This window comes from Halichoerus grypus, chromosome 8 (genome assembly GCF_964656455.1).
Source record: "Halichoerus grypus chromosome 8, mHalGry1.hap1.1, whole genome shotgun sequence".
Classification (NCBI taxonomy): domain Eukaryota; kingdom Metazoa; phylum Chordata; class Mammalia; order Carnivora; family Phocidae; genus Halichoerus; species Halichoerus grypus.
In genome coordinates, this window is record NC_135719.1 from 10,903,211 (window position 1) to 10,925,339 (window position 22,129).

General features: G+C 50.6%; 1 protein-coding gene across 3 annotated transcripts in view; it reads left to right on the plus strand.

Moving 5' to 3' along the window:
* SLCO3A1 (solute carrier organic anion transporter family member 3A1) overlaps positions 1-22,129 on the plus strand; it is a 301,035-nt gene that overhangs the window by 205,391 nt on the left and 73,515 nt on the right. For all 3 annotated transcript variants that reach the window (XM_078078924.1, XM_078078922.1, XM_078078923.1), the window contains exon 3: positions 19,067-19,165. In XM_078078924.1, coding sequence (XP_077935050.1) covers positions 19,067-19,165 — 99 coding nt within the window. The remainder of the gene's footprint in view (positions 1-19,066; positions 19,166-22,129) is intronic.

The following is a 22,129-nucleotide window of genomic DNA, read 5'->3' on the forward strand; positions in this document are numbered from 1 at the left end:
GCGTGGGCATCAGGCTCATTCAGGACTGGCTTTTCTCCCAACAAGTCATTGTCCCCAAGAGGGGAAGGGGGAGTGGAGAGAGATGAGACTGATTCAGGAACTTCCAGTCTCAACAGCAGTGCTCTTAGGAAATCACTGAGCCTCTGAGCATTCACTGGTTCCTTGGACAGCGTGGTGTCTTGATGGCACCCCTCCCCCACCACACCATTTGGATGATAAAGAAGTTTAGGCATGTGAAGGGGATTCGAAGTTTAAATAAGCTTCTGTAGTTATTGTTAAATATTGGGGTTGTGGTTTTGTTTTTTACCTTTTAAAGAGAAGTCCTAAGGGGTGCCTGGGTGGCTCAGTTGATTAAGCATCCAACCTCTTGATTTCAGCTCCAGTCATGATCTCAGGGTTATGGGATCAAGCCACACATTGGGCTCTGTGTTCATCTGGGAGTCTGCTTGAGATTCTCTCTCTCCCTCTTCCTCTGCCCCTCCCCCACCTCTCTCTCTCTCTCTCTTTCTCTCTAATAAATTTAAAAAATAGAGGTCCTAAAATGGTTATGGACAAAATGATGCATTTGCTTTAAAATAACACAGTGACAGAAGTGGACGGCATAGACGGGACAGACTGCCCTTGGTGATGGTCCGGGCTAGCGATGTATATGTGGGCCTTTGTTATTCTAGTCTGTCCACTTTACTTTTACATTTGAATTTTTCCGTCCTTTCCAAGTGTCTACTTTTCACAAAAGAGTTCTGGAGATTGCACAACAATGCAAGTATCCATAACACTACTGAACTCTATACTTCAAAGTAGATAGGATGATAAAGTTGCGGTTCTGTGAATGTTACCACAATTTAAAAAGTATAGGTATGTGTATCTTTTAAAACCAGTGATTCAAATCAGCAGTATATTGGGGGCAGAGGGGAGCACAGAAAGAGAGTCGGGATCAGAGGGGAAAAAGCAAGCCACGGTGCCCTTTTCTGCGCTGGAAGGTTGTTCCGAGCACGAGGGAAGGGAATGGCCTCTCTCCTGGCTGGGGGCGTTGGGGAAGAGAGGTGACTCTGGGATGTTGGCAGCAGCGTCCCGGGGCGCGGGCCCGAGCAGGAGCTTACAGATGGAGGTGGTGGACGAGAGAGGAACGGCTGGGCCCGATCTCCTTCCCCAGGACGTGAGGACGAAGACAGTGTGGCCTGTGCTTGGGGAGGCTCACAGTCTACAGGGGAAGCGATTCAGAGAACACCACGTCCTCCCCGTGGGCCATGACGGCGTCCTGCCGGAAGGTACTCAGAGGGCAGCATGGGGCTCCTCTTGGACTCAGGAGCAGATGAAGTAGGAGCTGTAACCACTCCCCTCCGGCCTTGTGAAAACCACCTGTCAGAGCCATTTGAAGCTAAGCGTCAGCTGTCTTGGAATAATGTTCCTCCAGCACTCGGGGTTACAAAACAATTGGTGGCCCCCAGTGCTCTTCCTGATGGGTGATGCCAAGTTACCAGCATAGGTGGAGGGGCGGGCAGGGTGCTGAGACAGAGCCCCGGGTCCTTGGGCGGGCTGTGGCCTCTCTTCTGGCCCTAATTCTTCAGTTGTGACACCTGGGGACACATCACTTCATCTCTCAGGCTCTTTGTGTCCCCACCTGTGAAATGAGGCAAACCGTCTCTGGAGAAGTTGGTTACCGCTCTGTGACTGAGCCATGATGACAGGCCATTTGTAGGGTCGATCCCCGGCAGGTGCATCATACGGGAGGTGTCTCTGCTGTGGTTTTGGGGCCTGGGTGTGATGAGCTCCTGTTGCTTCCACTGAGGAACTTGCAGCAAGACCCAGGGAGGTCTCTGAGCCCGGGGCCTGCCCTTCCTTACTGCCACCGGGGGGTGCAGTTAGTGGCCCTGATCCGTCCTTCCCTGTGTGAGATGCCTGGACGGCAAGGGCAGTGCTAGTCTTTTTTGTTTCCTTGTGGATTCCGAGAGTTGTCCAGTTAGTTCGTAGATGTCAAAGGATTTTGGATGGGGCGAAATGGGGGCTTTTTGAAAGAAATTTAGAGTTCCAAACCTAATAAGCTCAGCCACCTTTGGTTTTTCCCCTCTCACTGGGTTTTGAATCCTATATTCGGAAGGAGATTTGGCCCAGCCCAGCCTCAAAGCGTCGTTCACTCCACCTTCATCCAATTGTGTTCTGAGTTCCTTGCTCTGGACTTAGGTGAACAGAAGGCCTGGGGAGATGGCCCAGGAGAGGTAGTGACTTTCAAACTTTTGGCCATGAGACCATTTCTTTAAACAAAACCGTATTAGTTTCCCAGGGCTGCCACGTAATTACCACAGACTTGGTGGCTTAAAACAACAGAAGTTTACTTGCTGATGGTTCTGGAGGCCGGAAGTCCAAAATCAGGGTATTGGCAAGGCCGTGCTCCCTCCAGAGGCTCTAGGGGAGAATCCTCCCTTGCTGCTTCGAGCTTCTCGTGGCTCCCGGCAGTCCTTGGCTTGTGACTGCGTCACTCCAATCCCTGGCTTCACGTGGCCTTCTCTTCTCCCTGTCTCTTCTCTGTCTGTCTTTCATAAGGACGCTTGGATTTATGGGCCCACCAGGGTAATCTGGGATGATCACGTCTTGAGATCCTTGACTTAATGATGTCTGCAGAGACCCTTTACCCAAATAAGGTCACGTTTGCAAGTTCCCGGCACCTCCCATGTCCTGCTTTTCTTTTCTTTTTTTTTTTTTTTAGATTTTATTTATTTATTCATGAGAGACAGAGAGAGAGAGAGAGAGAGGCAGAGAGAGAAGCAGACTCCCAAGGAGCAGGGAGCCCAATGCGGGACTCGATCCCAGGACGCTGGGATCATGACCTGAGCCGAAGCAGACGCTTAACCATCTGAGCCACCCAGGTGCCCCATGTCCTGCTTTTCTATGTTGAGTTTACTACGGCCCCTTTGGGAAGGGACTTCACACTTGTACTCCTGGAGCAGTCGGTCAGAAGGATCTCCAGTCCTCTGTGTGCCTGGGATGGTGGAAAGGCTTGATAATTCCTGGAAGATTGTCCAGACGAAAATCCTAGAATCTTAGAATTGGGGACTGTCTTGGCTGCCTTCCTCCTACCCAGCAGGAAAGCCCTCCCCTGCAGTCCTGACACCTGGCCACTCAGCCTCCACTTGCACACACAGCCCCCTCCTGCTCCCCCCCACCCCCCAAGTGTCAAGGAGCTCACCAACTCCTAAGATAGTCAGTCCACCTGTGCCCAATGCTCCTGGTCACCTGCTTTGTTATAACCACCTCCTGAATATGGTTCAGGCTTCTGGAAAGACCCACAGTGGTTGAGCTCATGACAGTGTTTCAGTCCTACCACCTGGTCGTTCTTCATTTTGGTTCCTTTAGTCATTTTAAGGCATGGATGATTCTAGATACCTCCCTCTCCCCCAGGTGCCCTTTCAGGAGATACTCCAGTATGGCCTGGCTCTCTCTAAATGTCGTATTCCAGGCTCATCATGTGAGGATATGGTACTTGTACTCAGATTCTGTTGATGCCACCAAGGTGGCATTGGTGTTTGGGACCAATGTTTACTAATGGGGATGCGTGCTGAGACCTCCTGCCTTGAACGGCTGGTGCAGGGCACCTTCCCCAGCCTCCCCTAAAGTTTCCTCTATGTGCATGCTAGCTACGTTTCATCCTGATCCTTTGGGTCTATCGATTCAGCTGGTTTTATTCATCCTGAGTCTTTAATCTGCCTCCGGCATATTGACCTTCCCTCTCAGATGAGCGAAATGTGCCAGCGCACCATCACACGAGTGCAGCCCGGGAGAGGAGCCCGCACCTGCTCCGTCCTCTGGGGGAGGTTGAGGCAGCCGTGTCCCAGCACCTTCTCTCGTGTAAAGTGAATTCTCTCATCCAGTCTGTGCTTGCCTCATGATGCAATGTGTTTATGACTTTCCGCTGATCGAATTAGCCTCCTGACCCTAGCAGAAAACCACCGAGGGAGTGAGGTTGGTCTGGCACGACTCGTTCCTGGTGAACTCTGTCGAGTTCAGACAATGGCGGCTCCCTTCTTGCAGAGCACGTAAGCCTGGGGTTTAATAGCCGGTCCTCAACTTTTGTCCCGGTTCAAAATCACCAGACTGGCATTTCAGCCAGTAGCTGTGTCCCCCTGGGGGATAAATCAGGGTGAATTTTGCATTTCATTCCCACCTCGACCGTTTTCAAAACCCGGGTATCAGGGCACTGCCGGAGAGGAGGTTGGAAATGTGGGAAAGGAGCGCCGAGTCCCACTGACTGTCACGGCTATGGTCTGCTTGTCTCGTCCCAGATGGGACGTCAGGAGGCCCTGCCCCTGGATGGGAGAAATTTCGGCAGCTGGAGCCCATGTTTCGGGGCTTCATGCTTGCCAGTTCTCCTGGAGGCAGGACAGTTTGGAGAATGGGATTTTGGCTTATTTGCTCATAGGAAGGGCTTCCTGTTCAGGGACCTGGACCTGAGTCCACCGATAGGCCGATGGACAGTGTCCAGGGACCCCCTACTAGCCCACCCTCCCTGCCCCAGTGCCTGATTATGATGCTTTGCCCAGACTCGGTCCATTCTCCCTGGCCTCCTCGAACACCATTCAGCTCAGCGCTGGGCCAGCCCCCGCCCTTCCCTGTGCCCTCAGTGGGAGACTCGGGGTGGGACCCCTGCCCATCCTGCTGTCTCAGGCCAGCTCTCGGAGGCCAGTTCATCCACCACCATGTGTAGCCTGGCATCGGGGCCCTGCCCCCACCACCCATGACAGTGCCAAGCCAAAGTTGGGACTTTGTATTATAAAGGGAGCCCCTGGTGGTTTCAAGCAGGGGAGGAATAGGATCCCACAAGTTTTAAGAAGATTCATCTAGTGGGGTACAGACTGTATGGATTGGGGAGGTCGAGGCACCGTGGTTGGGGTGGGTAACCTCTTATGATCTCGAAGGCTTCCCTTTTCCTCCGTAGGCATTTGGGAAGTAGTTTTTCTTGATAGACAGTGTGAGGACCTTCACTAGTGGCCACAGATCTGCCAGGTCGCTACTGTGCAGGTGAGGAAGCCCCCTCAGGAGCAGGTGGGTGGCCCTCCTACCTTGGACAGACTTCCCGCCGCCCTCACGAAGCAGCATGACAAGGTGTCTGGCTCCCTCTGGTGACAAGAGGAAACGCCTGAGCATTGGCCTCCCATCTCCAAGGCCAGTGGAACCCACACTTGTTGAGTTGAGGGTAAACTAAGGTCCAAAGTTCCCCCGACTCTGGGGGACGGGGAGAGCCCCCGTGTATGTGTGCTTGAGTCCAGCTGTCCCCCCTCAGGCCACTTGGCATCCCAGCGACAGGCAGGCTAAGGCTCAGAGCAGGGCCTTCTGCACCCTGCAGATGCCAGTTCCTGTAGAATTTACTAGAAGCCTATCAGTGGCCCACAACCCTTCTGTTGCTGTTTCATGCTGCCGAATGGTAGGTGGGAGGCAGTGCAGGACTGGGCTCCTACCAGCTCTGTGGCCCCAGGCTGGTAACCTGATTTCTCTGTGCCTCGGGTTCTGCTGTAAACTGGAGGTGGAAAGACCCACGTGTCAGGGTTCAGATGTGCGCCAGGTCGGAGCCCCTGGCCCCTGAGGTGCGTGGAGGCAGAGAGCAGTTTTGGTTTAGGCCGTGGCATCCGTGTGTCCGGGTGGAAGTACCAGGGGGTTTGCAGCTCCTGAGCAGTGAAGACAGCGAGAGGTCACGTCCGGTGAGCACCTGGCGGCTTTGGTGAACGAGAAATACTGACCAAGAGCCAGGAACTGACCTGTGGGAGCGCCACCCGCTGGGGACCCGCCCACCCTCTGCCCCCAGGTCCTGTATTTCCCCTCCCAGGCCTGGGCCCATCGCGGGGTTTTCGGAGCCTCGGTGACCTCCAAGCGACACTCCCGACGGGGGGCCCCCTGAGGCCACCGAGAGCATTCGTGATGGTTCTAAAGTCCTCTGAAGATGCAGGGTGTGCCTGAGGTCACAAGGCGGACAGGACCCCTTCAGCGAGTAACTGCTCGTGGCGCAGCAGCTAGCGGAGGGCCGGGGAAGCTGGGACCCCGCGGGCCTGTGGGTCCGCCAAGGCCACGCGTGTGACCCCCCTCGGGTGCAGCGCCCCCTGGGGGAGGGAGGAAGGGGGCCGCGCCCGGACGCGCTCGCAGGCAGAGGGCCGCACTGACCTCAGTGGGGCGGAGTTAATCCCAGCGCACACCCCCCACCCGCACGCGCACCCCCGGAGCCCCGACGGGCCTCCCGGCCACCTGCCCCCGTACCCTCCGTTTCCCCCGCGTCCTGCGTCCAGCTTTGTCTTCCCCACCCCGCGGTGCCCCCGTGGTCGGCACCACGGACCCCGCTTGTTTGGAGGGGACGCCTCCTGCTGCCCGCCTCACATCCTGGGCGGCTCCCACCTCTCTGCCGCACTGCCGTTTCCCTTCCTGCCTCGCCTTCCTTAAACCCTCCGTCTTTGTTCTTCCTTCTCCTTCCCGCTTGCAGCACGTGTGTCACAGGGCAAGTGACTTCCACTCTCCATGCCTGTTTCCTGATGTGGACAGTGGGCGTGCATCTGCTGATAGGGCTGTCCTAAGGCTGAAATGAGGTAGTGCATGGCACATGCTGGTGCAGGGCCCTTGGCAGTCTCCGCGTCAGTGCCACGGTCACCCCCCCACCCCCCACCCCCCCCACGAGAGTCCTGCTTCAATCCCAGCCCCGCCCTAGGCTATGAATGGGGTATTTCCCTCCTCCAGTTTTCTGCCGCCCTTCAACCACCCTCAAGCGCACCTTGTCCTGTGTGCAACGTTCAGCAAATGTATTTTGGACCTTGCTGAGCACAGGGAGGGGTCAGAGATCATAAATAAGACAAGGGTCCCGGACAGACAGAGCTCCCTGCTAGTTTCATGTCCCACCAGACCTAACCAGGGAGCCGCGTGCACACAGGGTGCTCTGTGCTGAGTTCATCCTGACCCCCCTTCCCCCCAGTCCTGGGACAGCTTCACTGATGTCCGTGGGTCACCCCACGCGTCTCATGTTCCATGCCATCTAGGTGGTGCGTTACAGTTTCCATGTACTCGCTCACGCGTTCTTACGTGGGATCCTCACCGCAGTCTTGGGAGGGGCCTTGGTTGCTAGGGCTGTTGTGACAAAATACCAGAGACTGGGTACCACAGACACTTAGCCTCATGGTTCCGGAGCCTGGAGGTCCAAGATCAAGGCATTGGCAGGGTTGGTTTCCCCCTGGCTTGCCGATGGCCGCCTTCTGCCCGTGTCCTCACACGTGTTTTCTCTGAGCGTGCACCCTCCTGGTGTCTCCTCTTCTTTTTTATAAGGACCCCAGTCCTTTTGGTTTTGCTTTGTTTTTTTAAGATTTATTTATTTATTTGAGAGCAAGAGAGAAAGAGAGTGTACGGGGGGGAGAGGGGCAGAGGGAAAAGATAGAGAAAATCTTAAATAGGCTCTGTGCTCAGTCTCACAACCCTGAGATTACAACCGGAGCCGAAACCAAGAGTCAGACGCTTAACCAGCTGTGCCACCCAGGTGCCCCATGGACAGCAGTCCTTTTGGATGAGGGCCCACCTTAGCAGCCTCATTTTAACTTAATCGCCCCTTTGAAGGCCGTGTCTTGGTACACAGTCACATCCTGAGGTCCTGGGTGTTAGGGCCTCAGCAGATGGGTTTAGGAGGATACATTTTACAGCCGGAGCTGCCAAAGCTCAGGGGTGGAGTGCTTTGAGCACGGCCAGGGGTTGCTGTAGCCACATGGAGGAGCCGACTCTGGACTGCGGAGCCCCCATCTCTCCACTGTTCCCTGCTGGAGGCTGGGGTGGGGACAACAGGAAGCCACCCCGTGACCTCAGAGAGCTGCTGGGCAGACCCTACTTGGCCAGCAGACAGGATGTGGGCCCTTCAGGAAGGGGCAGCCTGTTGCTGATTTGGGTGGGCTTCCTGCTGGCAGGGCTCAGGGCTTCCTGGCCCTCACGCCACCAGCTGCATTTCTCATTTCATCAGCCAGTGCAGTCTCGGGGACGCCTGGGGTTTCCAGGGGCTAAAACGGAGCATGGGGGGAGAGCCGGCGTGCTCTCACTTGCTTTGAAGAGTCAGACAGCTCTAGCCCTGCCCCTCGATACCTGCCACGTACAAAGAAAGCTACAGGAGAGTTTGATGGTGGTCGCAGCCCTGACACGTCAGTCCCCGGGGAGCCCCAGGTCTGGCCCCTGCTGACAGTGGGTTCCTCCCTCGGGACATCACGTCCAGATGCCCACGGGCTGACCAGCCTAAGGGACGTGTGCCCTCACCCACATAAGGCCCTGCTAGACAGGAGGGGAGGAAGAGAGGCTTCTGTTAGCTGGGCTGAGAAATCAAGACTAGCAGCACCCAAAGCTTTGACCAGTTGCAGATCCTTCCTGAGCAGCCCAAGAAGCCTGGCCTTACAGCATGACCCTCCTTAGAGGCACCGTTTCCATCATGCTAGGGCCTTCCACCTCTCCCAGGCCTGGGGAGTAATCAGTTCACAGTTCACCCACCAAACACTTGGTCCCTCCTCTAGGCAAAGGGCTGCATCATTACCCCTGTGGAAAACCAGATTGTGTGTGTGTGTGTGTGTGTGTGTGTGTGTGTGTGTGTGTGTAAATAAGGTCTCTGCCTTCCCTGAGTCTGCAGTTATTATTGGCATACCTACAGCATGGAACTTTCTTTTTGCATCCAGGCAGACTGTAAGCAGAACTGTAGAAAAAGTCTCGGCTTAGGTGCTGTGGCAGAGGAAGCAAGGAGAAGGAAGAAGAGGAGGGGATCTAGGAGGGCCCCTTGGAGGAGGTGGTATGGAAGGCAGGCTTTGAGTGGAGAGTAGGCTTTTGATACAGTGTTCAGGGCCTGGAGGAGACGGGAAATCTGGGTGGAGGACCCGCATAAGTAAGGCCTGGGGGCCACCCCAGGTATGTCAGGCAGTGTCCTGTGGTCTCGTGGCATTCGGGGCTGCTTGGGCTGGCTACACAAGAGCATTCAGGTTCTGCCACCAGCTCACTGACCCGAGCCTGGCCACGCCCAGTCTCCGGCTGCCCCTCCACCTTGCAGGCTGATAGCAGATAGCGTTCCCGTCCTTCCCTTTTCCCATGTGCCCAGATGCATTTTCTACCACCTGGTTCCTTGGTCAAGGTCAGCAAATTCAGTGGTCCTCAACCTGGCTGCACAGCGCTGGAGAACTTGAAAAGAATCCCAGTGCCTGGGCTGTGCCCCCAGATCAGCACCATCAGATCTTGGGGGGGGGGGGGTGAGACCTACACATGAGTATTTCCTTTCGTACGTGTCCCAGGTGATTCCAAAGTGCAGCCAACTTCGAGACCCCGGGATGCAGCTGCCCTAGGAGGCCCCAGGTAGGGTCCTGCGGGAGGAGGTGCAGGAACTCAGGCTCTGCACTTACCAGACAGCACTAGCAACTGGAGGCTTTGGTTGATAAACCTCGCAATGGGGATACTTCTGTTACACAAATTGCGGCCAGGGTCTGGCACACGGTCCGTGTTCAGTGACTGCTCGCCTCCTCATCCTCTCTTCCCCTCCTCCGCCCCCTCAGAGATAAGCAAGGTCAGTTACGTAATCCTGCCGGGCTCTTGGCAGTAGGCACCAGAGAAATACGTATTGCATGTTTTGCAGGCCTCCTACTGTTTATGGATCATGTTTTATTCATGCACGTATGATGCAGAATGTTCCACCTCAGGGGATAAATTTCAGCCTGCAGATTTCAACACAGAAGAATACATTTGTATAAATTGAGGGCACGGAAGGCAAGTGGGAGATGAGAAAAGCAATGCTCAGACTGAGGGTTTCATTGGCAGTTAGGAAGTAGAGGACGGGGAAGTTCAAGGTGGGACTCTTCTCTTTTTTGGGCCGGCGCTGCCCTCTAGTGGGGAAAAGCCACAGCCAACCTGAGCTTCCTCCGCTCTGCGCACTTGAGGGGACTCCCATCCAGGGTTAAGATTGCCGAGTCCAGCCAAAGAGACCAAGACATGTGTCTAGGGGAGACCAGCCATGCAGGCCTTCCTTCCTGGACTCATCACCCCTGGGATGCAAGGAAAATTCTAGAAAGCATCTACTACATTCTAGGCACCAGAAGCTTTGCATGCGTTGCATCTCATTCTCACTGTTCTGCAAGGTAGCTATTCTTATTCCCAGACTCAGGGTTGGGAGATGAGTCATCCAGAAGTTGAGAAGCTTAACCAGGATCCCAGGCTCAGTCTGGTGGATTCCAGAGGCTTCACTGCCGTACCATCATGTCCTGACTCTTCTTTCTCTAAGAACTTAGGTGATCCTACAGGTCTGAGTTCAAACTTACCTCTGCCATTTACATGCTGTTTAGCCTTGGGGCAATTGACTAACCTCTCTGAGCTTCTGTTTCTCGTGTACAAAAAATATCGTAACATGTACCTTATAAAGTGGTCATGAGAACTTTTGTTTGACCTCAAGTACATCACAAGGGATATAGACTTAAAAGCGATTGCCTCAAGATGGTAGGATAATAGTAAATTGTCCCTCTTTCTGAATGCATTGCTTTAATAATCAGACAAAAAACAAAGGATTGGTTAGACCATTTTCCTTCCAAAAGAGGCCAAAGCACTCACCTGTGCGTATTGCGTGTACTGCTGGACAGAATGTTGTCTCATTTTCTCCAAGTTGTATCAAGAGAATCTCAGGAACCCTCCAGAGAAAATCAGACCCCCCCCCCCCCCCCCGCCGAAGTGATCTTTCATTTTGTCAAGCCCAGAGTCCTCAGCTCCGCCCTTCCCCTGCCCTGCTCAGTGCTCTCACTCACTGTGAAGAAGTCATTGCTGTCACATGAGATCCCCATGTCCCTGGGTGCCCTCCCTCCTGACGGCCAGGGAGGGATCTTGAGCCGGGCCTGGGGTGCTGGGCAGTGTGGTTCTGCAGTGTATTAGCTCTGTCCTTCGCCATCCCCCTGAGGGCAGCAGAGAAATGCCTGGCCCTTGGAATCCCTTTCCATCAGCGCCTTAAATGCTACTTACAGAGATAATTCAAGTCTTAAAAAATAGATACTCTTTAGAAAATATTATCGTTTATTTCCAGGGTTTCTGTTAGGAGACCTGTGTTGTGTATTTCTTTTAATTATTCTTAAAAAATTAACCTTCTATATAGGGACAGACTGGGAAGGAATATCTAAATGAATATCAATGTTTCTGTCTGGCTGGTGAGAGATGGTGATTCGTGCCATTTTCTTAGTAATAGCAAAATTTATTAAGCACGTACTGTCTGCCGGGTGCTATGGAAAGCCCTGGACATACACTGATCACTTACACTTTGAAACAACCTTGTGGGCTAGGTACCGTTATGATCCCCAGCCTTGGGTGAGAGCATGGGGGCCCAAAGACGGTCAGTCGCTTTCCCAAGCTTGCACAGCTCCTGAATGCCGACTCTGGCCAGCTCTAGGCTCTGTGTTCTTGGCCACGGTGTGGGGTCCTTCTCCGTCCTCGCTTTATTCTCACATCGCTCCACAGTGAGCATGTGCTTCTTTTAAAAGGAGGAAAAGAGGTTTTGTGTTTAAATGAACCGATCTGGTCTCACCAATGCAAAAACGCGTAGGAAGAAAATACGCTTCAAAGACAGTCATGCCCAAAAGGAAATAGGAGAACGATGAAGTATTTTTGTTGTACGACTCTGGATTTTCCACAGTGAGTTCAGCATCTCCCACCTAAGTAAACAAAAAAGTAAAACTCAGAAAGCAGAAGAGAAAATCCTGCTACTGGAACCATCAGTAAGAAGAATTCCTGGCACCTACCGGGTTTTTGTTGTTGTTGTTTGTTTGTTTGTTTGTTTTTGAGAACATCTGTGTTCCAGGAACTTACCTAGAGCATTTTGTTTTGGTGTACTCACGCATTTGACCCTCAAAGGCCCCCAAGAGGGGAGGGGTTGTTGTCAGCCCATTGTAGGGAGGTGGAAACTGAGGTGCAGGGAGCGTTTATACTGCGCTCGCAGACCCAGATGGCAGTGGAGGCCGGCACCGTCCTTCCTGTAGGACAGACCCACCCTAGTCACTTTTCACGCAGGGTCATGCAGGATTTCTGAGAGCGCTGAGCAGGGCAGGGGAAAGGTGGAGCTGAGGGCTCTGGGCTTGACAAAATGAAAGATCACTTCAGGGGAAGTCTGGTTTTCTCTGGAGGGTTGCTGAGATTCCCTTGATACGCTTTGAGAAAATGAATAGCTGTTTGTATATAGGTACTTACGGTATGGATACTTATGTATGTGAAAAATGTAACAGTCCGGTCTTTGTGCAGAAAACATATTACAGTTTAACAAATGGTTGTGAAACAAGCATCCACTTGGACACAAAACCAGCACCCCAGAAACATCCCCACCCCCACCCTCTTACTGCCCTCCCTACCCCCACACCCTGTCTCCTTCTGGATCATAGTTCCCTCCCTCCCCACACTGCAGCCACTGTCCTGACTTCCATACTGTTCATTTCCCTGTTTTTCTTTATCCTCTGACTACCGAGTTATATATCACTAAATAGTTAATTTTGCTGCTTCGAATTCTATACAGGTAGAATCACACCGGTATGCATTCTCACCTGCGTTCTTTTGCTTGGCATTGTATCTTTGAAGGTTCATCCTTGTTCTTGATGATGTGTTTTCTTTTGCTTGTACAGTAATTTCAGAGTATGGGTAGTTGGTTTCTCTGTTCTACTATTGATGGGTATCGGGTTGTCTCCAGTTCCTTACGAGCATTCTTGGATGTGTCTCCCGGTACCTGTCAGACTTTCTGTAAGGTATTTACCTAGGAGTTGGAATTATGGGTCATCGGGTGAGTTTATCTTCAGTTTTCCAGATACTGTCAAAGTTTTGCCAAAGGGGTTGTCCAGTTTACACTCCTACCAGCAGCGTGCAAGACTCCCAGATGCCCCACAGCCTTGCCAACAGTTGGTATGATCAGAGCTCTTTAACCGGCTGAAAAGGGAAGGACATTTTATTGGGTTGTAATGCACATGTCCCTGAATTCTCATGAGGTTGAATATCTTGTCCTAGTCCATAGTTCATTTGAATTCCCTCTTTTGTGAACTACCTATTAAGATTTCTTTTCAGCTACTTTGTCTTTTTTTCATCAATTTCTAGCGGTTTTTATATAGTCTAGACATGAGCTGATTCTTGTCTGTGTTTTTTAAGAATGTACATTACACATATATTTTCCCACATTTTCACTTTGTCATTGGGCTCTTTGGGTGAATCTTATGAATGACCTTCTTAATTTTAGTGTAGACCAATTTGCCAGGCTTTTCTTATAATGACTGGTGCTTTCTTTGTTCGGTTTAAGAAATCTTTCCCTACCCCCGACATCATGACAGTACTTTTGTCTGTTATCTTTCAGAAGCTTTATTGTTTTGGTTTTCACCCAGGTCTCTGCTCTGCCTAGAATTGATTTTTGCATGTCCTGTGAGGCTGGCTTTTTTTTTCCCCCCACTGTAATTTCAAGTTGCCTCAGCACTATTTATGGAAAAGATCATCCTTTCCTTTCCCTTGCTGCTTTGTATGCAACTTTGCCATAAATCAGGTGTCCACGTAAGTGTGGCTCTGTTTCTGGGCTTGCTCTTCTGCTTGATTGCTGTATTTGTTGTTCCTTAAGCCAGAAATGCACTGTCTTCATCATTACAGCTTAAAAAAAAAAAGTCCTGCTATTCAGTAGGACAAGTCTTGATAATTCTCCTTCAAAGGTATCTAGGCTGCTCTTGGCCCTCCACATTTTTATAAACAAATTAGAATCAGTGTGTCACGTTACTTACACAAAAAATGTTGTAGTACTTTTATTAATTATCATATATCAGTATAATAAAGTTGACTAATGCTTCCTGGGCCAGCAGATTCTAAATTGAAGTCTCAGTTTGGATTTTCCAAATTCTTCGGGGTCTGTGCATCTGGCCTGACCCTTTCTGTCCCTCGAGTCCCCGTGGCTCATGGGATCTAGGAGGAGGCACTTGAATGGGAGGGTCCCCATGCTGAGAGAGACAGGTGCAGAGAGCACTGTCCAGGAAAATAGCAGGTTGAGGGGCCAGAGCTTGGGCACAGACACTCCCTCTTTTTATGGCAATGCTGAACTAGTGTTTGCTTTCCTGCACCCTTTCAATAGCCGGTGAACTAACTTTTCGTTATGCTGGACCAAACTAGGAATAGAAAGAAGAATAAAACACCTTCTCTGTCTCATAGAGCTTGGACTCTCCTCCAGCTTCTCTGTGACTGCGCCCCAGTCAACACCAGCAGTGAAAAATGTCCCACAAAAAATGCTCCGTGGTCAAGTAATTAACAAACGACTTCATGCAATGTCCTGTTCTTAGTCACATGGATATTCATGGTTGTGAGATCTGAGAATTGACTCAAATTTGATTAGCAATTACATTAATTTCCTATGGCTGCCATCATGAGTTGCCACAAACTTAGTGGCCTAAAATAACACAAATTTATGATCTTCTAGTTCTAGAGGTCAGAAGCCCACAGTTGGTTTCACTGAGCTCAAATCAAGGTGTCAGCAGGGCTGTCGTCCTCTGGAGGATCCTCTCTGGAAGGGAGAATCCATTTTCTTGCCTTTTCCAGCTTCAGGAAGTGGTCCTCGTTCCTGGGCTCCTGACCTCATCCTCCGTCTTCAAAGCCGGGAATCACTGGTCACCTCCTTCTCAGGAGGCCATGTCTCTGGTCGAGTCATCTTATCTCCTTCTCCGACTCTGACTCTTCTTTCTCCTTCCACATGTACAGGAATCTTGTTGATTGGGTCCTTGGGGATAATCAGTATAATCTCTTTAAGTCAACTGATCAGCCACCTTAATTCCATATTAGCTTTAATTCTCTTTTGTCATTTAAGCTAGCAGAGGCAGGTTCTAGAGATTAGGACAGGTACATCTTTGGGGGCCATTAGTCTGCCTCCCACACAGTGGCCCCAGCTCAGTAGCCCAGCTGACCCAGTGCTGGGCGTTCCATCGAGGACTCGGTGCCACGCGAGGTCTTTGCAGCCCTGCGCCATTGCGCTCTCTCCTCTTTGGCACTACTCCTGACTACGGCATGGTAGGTTGGTTTGTTTATGGCCTTTCTTCCATAACACAAACTCCACAGAAAAGCAGGGATTTTGTCTGTTTTGTTCACTGCTGTGTCTCAGCAGCTTGCACAGTGCCTGGCCCCTAGTAGTTGCCAGTATGTATTTTGAGTGACTAAGAATGGTTGAAAGTCTCTCCAGTGGGGCAGCAAGTTGCTGCTGCTTTCTTTTTTTTTTTAATTTATTATTTTATTATTATCAAGAGAGACAGAGAATGAGTGGGGGAAGGGGCAGAGGCAAAGGGAGAAGCAGGCTCCCAGCTGAGCAGGAAGCCAGACGCGAGGCTTGATCCCAGGACCCCGAGATCATGACCTGAGCCGAAGTCAAGAGTCAGACACTCAACCCACTGAGCCACGCAGGCTCCCCGTGCCCTTAGTATCTTAATTATATTTTCCCAGAGCCATGAGTCTAAAAGAAATACCTACCAGTTTTGTTTATCAAGCAGTTAGGTTTAAACTACGTAATAAATGTCTGATAAAATAATGCATGTGAATTAAAAGAAAAAATATTTTAATTTTATTTTTAGTATTATTTCCTGTGTCTCAGCTTCTCCTCAGCCACCTCGCCCCTCCCCTCCCATGTTCGTGAATCTGGCAGGCAGCAGGGGGCAGCACTGAGCCACAAAGCACATCCTCTCCTGTCCTGGAGGCACTCCACTGTTCAACACCCGGATTGCAGATTTTAGTGCTGGCCAATCTTTTTCCTGTTTGGGCAGAACATGTGGGGTGGGTTTCATTAAACAAGAATAAATTCACAGCCTAGGAGGATGAATCGAAAGGAGAGCAAGGACGTGCATTCAGAAGTACGTTTCTGTAAGATCGTGGCCTGCCTCATACCCTCGCAGGAAAACAACTTCCCCTAAAAACCCAGGGTTGTGCTCTGCATGCTGCTTTATTTGAGGTGTTATCCTAAGATATTGCTGAGGTGGAAAAAGGGTGTTTCTTGATGCGTGAAGATCCCCCTCCCACATCTCTACTGGATTGTTCCTTAGAGAAGATTCGAGAACTCGTTATTGCCAGAGGTTTCTTTAACATCTCTCTGAGGAGGAGCTGCTTGGAAAATGCCCCCAGAGGGGCTCCTGGGTGGGTCGGGTGGTTGAGCATCCGACTCTTGGTTTCAGCTCAGGTCGTGATCTCATGGGTCGTGAGATCGAGGCCAGCGTCAGGCTCTGTGCTCAGCCGTGAGTCTGCTTGAGATTCTCTACCTCTGCCCCTCTCTCAAATAAAAGAAAAAAATAAAATGCCACCAGAGATTTCATCTGAGGGGGGGAAAATGCCCTTCATACAAAGATACATGTGTTCTATATCTTTCATTGGTTTTTGGAATTGGGCCCTATCAGGTTTCTCTGCTGTTGGGGGAGAACTCCATCTTGTTAAAATGGAAAGCCACAATCCAATGGCTGGGAAACCCTTGTCTTCTCCTAGAGGAACCAGAGTGGGAGGTGTTCTCGGCCGATGGAGAGGCTGCGTTGGTGTGTGGTGTCTCCGCGGTAGGCCTATGCCTGCCCGAGCTGCCAGATTGGACGGCTGGCCTCTGTGGGCCCTGTGGGGACCCCGCAAGCTGAGCTTGAGGGACGCGCCTTCTTCCATGTGACAACTTGTACGAGGGCAGGAGGCCCAGGACCTGGGGTTCCCAGCTGATCCAGGACGTCTGGCCTGTCCACACACTCTCTGCTGTCCCCAGGTGGGGGAGGGAGTAACAGGACAATCTCCACAACCTCTTCAGCACATCAGTTGTTTCTTCCAAGGACACTAAAAGCTTAGTCCTTTGACCTATTAAGTATTAGGTATAATTTGCGTTACGCAGTCTGTAGGCCATGCATCAGTATGATTACGTTGATTGGGGGTTTTATCTAATTGGCATGAAAGAAGGCATATTATTATGAGTGGTGTGGGTTCCGGGCGAGGGTGGGGGGTGGATAGAGCGGCTGCTGGAATATCAACAGGGAGTCAGCAGGGAGTTGCAGCACCCGTGGCAGGAGAATTGTGTTCCTGTCCCCCGTGTCCCTTCCTCCGGGACTGCCTGAGCAGATACGTTGCTTGCTCAGCCATCTTTAGAGTACCCGTGGTTGACCAGGGGCTCACCTCCGCCTGCAGCCTGGACAGGAGGACATGGCTGGCTTCACAGTTTTGCCCTGAAGCAGAAATCCCTTTAGGCTATGTTGGGTGGTGCTCTTGCCTTGGACACCCCCTGTCCATGCCCCCACCTCTGCCCCCTGGGTCCTCCTCAGCATCTCTTTCTGCTTCACTTTCCTCCCAGGGAATGGGGCCAAGAGTAGCTCTGGTCCCTAACCCTACTGTGCTAAGGACAGCCCCCCTAATTCTAGCCCATATCTGCAAGATCCCCATATTCTAGAATTTTCCAATGCCCCCAACTTACTCAACTTCCTCTGTTTGGTTATCTTAATCTAAGTTGTGACAAAACGGAGTCCGTGTACTCATAAAATGGATATTGCGCTTCTCAAGATTCTTAGAAACAAGAATAACTGAGATTGGGGGTCTCTGGCCAGCTATGGGAGCAGGTACTTTGAGACTCTAGAACTTCTAGATTGCTCCAAATCACAGAGTAGGATTTCACTGAGAGTGGAGTTGGCCCCATTTCCATGTTATAAACCATCCTCTTTTCATTCCTTCATTTATCGAACAACATTCCTTATAAACCGTCCTCAATGATTGCTTTGGGTCTGGGTTTCTGTCTATAAATCTGGAAGATATGGCCTCCTTTGCCAAGTATTTATAAACCAGTTGAGTTCCTGTTTATAGTTTGTGTTTTCTCCCGACCTCCAAGTCAATGAGCTCTGGAAGGCCAGGATTCTTAATTATTTGGCTCAATATTGAATCTCCATTCCTGAGACTACTGCTTGGCACATAGAAGGAGCTCAATAAATATTGATTGACTGAATGAATATTTGAGTGGTTCCATGACGACATCATCGAGGGAAATCAGAATGAGTTAGTCTACACCTGTGAGCAGAGAGACCAGAAGTACCCTCCGCCCAGCTCAAATTCCTTTGTTTGAATTCATCTCCAGCCTTGCTCTTCATGTGCCCTCATGGACCTGTTAGCACCCCTCTTTTGGGCTATCTGCTTGGGTTGGATCAAGTCATATACCACTTGTCCCCACAGGTAGCCAGCCTCTTGTAGGAAGGGCCACTTCCTATTTTTATTCCCAGGGCCTTGAGAACTGTCCTTGCTCAGGGAACATTCTACCAAACTGAAATTTAGTTAAATAGATATAGCCTGTGGGTTTTAGTTTGGGCTTGGTACTTTCCCAGAATGAATAAAAGGGTTTGTGCAAAATCCCAGGTATTATATCCATCAGATGCTTAAGTTCATGCCTAGTACCATCTTCTCAAGTCCTATGGAAAAGGTTGAGTCTTGAACAACTATTAAAACAATAGATAGCAACTCCAAAAAAAAGGGGGGGGGAGATCTGCAGAATTCAAATTAATAAAACATCTAATTAAATGTTCTCAAAGCATACCATTATGTCAACTCCGTTTTTTGCTAAATTTAATGCTCGTAAACATTTCATTACATTTGAAAATAATTTGTGGCTTTGACTTTTCTCCCTTCACAGCAATTCCTGAATTTGTACAACGAGTGCTGAGAAATGTTAGCCAACCATAAATTAAATGAATTCCATAAAGCCAAATAAATGTGAAAGCAAAATTATAAAAATAGTTTCAAAAATGTTTATGATAGAAACCATTTAATGACAGACGTGCGTGTGTTTTAATATGGTGGATATGGTGTGGAATGGAGTACTCTAAAAGGAAGTGCATTCAGGGCCTTACAGATATTTCAGAGCAACCTCCAAAAAACTATAGAATTTCTGCATAACGGTGCTTCAGTACTAGCTTTCCCCCTGTAGGATTTTTTGACTAGTTCCTCTAATGTCATTTGTATAAACCAGGTTCTCATCTGATCAATGAAATAATGTCCTTGATCTTTGACTCTTTTGCTCATTGAGTGGCTTTTGCTTTTTTGTTTTTAATCTAATCTCTGTTTTATCTTCTTCTTTCAGGAATCCTTTTCACGATGCTGGTATTCGGACCAGCCTGTGGATTTATCCTAGGCTCTTTCTGTACCAAAATCTACGTGGATGCGGTCTTCATTGACACAAGTAAGGAGTATATCTCAGCTTCTCACCGCCACCCCCGAGCATGTCCTCCATCATAAGGGAGCCCTTCAGCCTTTGGGTTCTAAAACCCTCCTACTGAGGGGCAGCCTCGGTGCGTGGACCTCAAGCTGCTGGCCCACCAGAGATCAAAGGAAAGAGCATGAGTGTTGGCTCAGATGGCCTGGGATCCAGTGGGGTTCCACCAGTGTCCACCCGGACGCTGAATAATCCCTGTAGTTGATTTTACTCCTCAAATCTGGATCTTCCTCATCTGTAAATTAAGGGTAACAATTCTATCTGCTTCGTGGGGCTACTATAAGAATTAAATGAGAGGATAGATGTAGAGTGCCTGGCATTTTCTCATTGAATGTTAGTCCATTAACCTATACGAGAACCCCACTTTCTAAGTGTGTTCTGGAAATGCAGATGTACAAATGGGGTCGATGAGACAGAGTATTTGAAACCCCCTTCTACAAGTCAGTGTTGTGGAGGCCTCTATGAAGAAACGTACCATAGCTCAGAACCACTTCAAGCAACACTTCCTGGTTCCTAGCAGAAAGAGCGAGTGTATTTCTCCAACGGCTCTGGGCCCCCCAGACCCTAGGCACACTTTGATCCACCAGTGGGCTGGTTAACATAGGCTAGGTTGTACCGTGGTCACACACCGTTCCCAAATCTTAAGTGATTTTATACAACCAAAGTTTCCTTCTTGGGCGCGCTACGTATCCAGTGCAGGATGGCAGTGTTAGGGAGGGTGAGGCTTGGCTCCTCACGGTCACGCCAGGACGCAGGTCACAGGAGCTTCATCTGACCCCGGCTTGCGCAGTTGCCAAGGCAGGAGACCAGGCCGTGGCAAGTTGCACACCGGGTCTCGAAGCTTCTCCTCACGTTTCCGTGGCCAAAGCAAAAGTCATGTGGTCTCTCAGTCTTCTCTTGCTGTGCAACAAATTACCCCACACTTAGTGACTGAAAACAACACTGGGGTGTTGTTTATTATATCACAGGTTATTTCTGTGGGTCTGGAGTCCAGGAGCAGCTTGGCTGGGTGGTTCCGATTCAGGGTCCCTCATGAGGTTGTGGTCAGGGTGTTGACATGGTGTCCACTCATCTCAAAGCTCAACCGCAGGAGATTCGACTTCTAAGTTCACTGCCAAGGCTGTCAGCAGGCCTTGGAGGATCCGCTTTCAGTCTCATATCCCTGGGCCTCTCGACCGGGCTCCCTCTCCAGGGCTTCCCCGGAGCAAACCACCCAAGAGAGGGAGAGAGAGAGCGCCCGAGACAAGAGCCGTGGTCTGTTGATAACCTTGGCTCGGAAGTGACATGTCGTTCCTCTTCTGCTGCATCCTGGGGGTCGAAAGCAAGCCACCTGTTCCGGTCTGCACTCAGGGCATGAATACCAGGGCGTGGGATCCCTGGAGACCATCTGAGACGCTGCCCCCCATACGTGGTCACAAGTCAGCCGTGAGCCCCAAACAGAACGCTCTGTTTCTGTGTGCAGTTCAGTGAGCATAGGAGCCGTGTTTCCTTCCTCGCTGAGAACGGAGTGCGGGAAGCCATCCCAGCTTCTCCTCCTCATACCAATCTTCTCTCAGGATCAATAAGAGCTCAGTCCCTGGCTTCTCAATCCATCATCACTTGACAGTGCTTAAATTTACTAATTCACCCCAAAGAAATAATGTGGTTTTAAATCCACTCAAGCCACTCTGTGATTCACTCCATTAATCCCACTGATATATTTACTTGTAGTTAATGATGTTACAAATTTGCAAGTGGCGGGGGTGGCAGGGGGGGGAGAAAATCAAATGCAGCTTTGTTTACTTATTCTTTTAAAGTGCTGGCTCTGTTCAGGAGGTGATTGGATGCTGCTGTCTTGTGGCAGTTGGTGACCCTTTGTACCCTGCTCCTAATGAGCGGGACGACGGGTGGCCTGGTCAGAGAAACATCACGTGGTGGGAGTCGGCTGCCATCTTGCTCATATGGACAAAAACAAGCCAGCTTCCACCACTGTACCAAAGGCTGCACAAGACAGGAATCGTAAAAGCGGGTGAGGGAAGGGGGTGCACCCCCCGTGCAATGGGGAAGACTTCCTGGAAGGAGAGACCAGGTGGCCAGGCAGTTTATCCTGCCCCTCAGCATCATCAGCAGTGGCCCCCTTGGATCAAGGCCTGTGGGTTACCAGAATCTCTGAGCCAAGAACCTCAGCTCATTCTCTTCCAACCCTTCCATTGTACAGACGAGGAAACGGGGCCTAGAGAGGCACAGGGATGTACCCAGTCCAAGGGGCATATCTGTGTAAAACCCAGGTCTCCTGAGCAAGCATGGGGGCATTTCCACTTCACAGTCCCCTCCACCATGCAACCTCCTGGGAATTAAATAGCATCTTTTCTTCTTTTCTCTGTGCCTGGTGGACAAGGGGCTCAAGGGGCTTAGCCAGTTCATTCGTGGTCCCCATTGGTGTGCTGTTCCTTTGCATCGGGCTGTTCCCTCAGCCTGGAGTCCTGCCTGTGGTCCTGTCTGGTCTGCATCTTTCTTCACCCGTCGGGGCGCCGTGTGAAGCAACATCACCCATGGTTCTAGGCTCACTGGCAGTTTCGAAGCAGAAGGCAGATGGGCACGTTCCTGGTCCAGCTGGGCATCTTGCTTATGGCATCCCCCCACCACCACACACACACATGCACACAAGCAAATAGCAGAAGTCCCATCCAGTGTGTCTCTAAGAAAGGGAAGGATGCCCTGTGAGTCACCATCTTTTGTTTGCTTCCTTGCTGAAGGCCCAGGGAGGGCTGGTGCTGTTCTTTACCAGTAGAGGGCAGAAGAATGTAATTTATTTTATCGGAGAGCAAGACACAGAATTCAATAGTTGCCAGCAGTTTTAATGATTTCTCATCTTGTGACTAAAACTTGTTGTTCTGTCTGGAATGGATTCAGGCTGTATTTTAAGAAGGGGGTTCTCAATTCTTTAGGGAT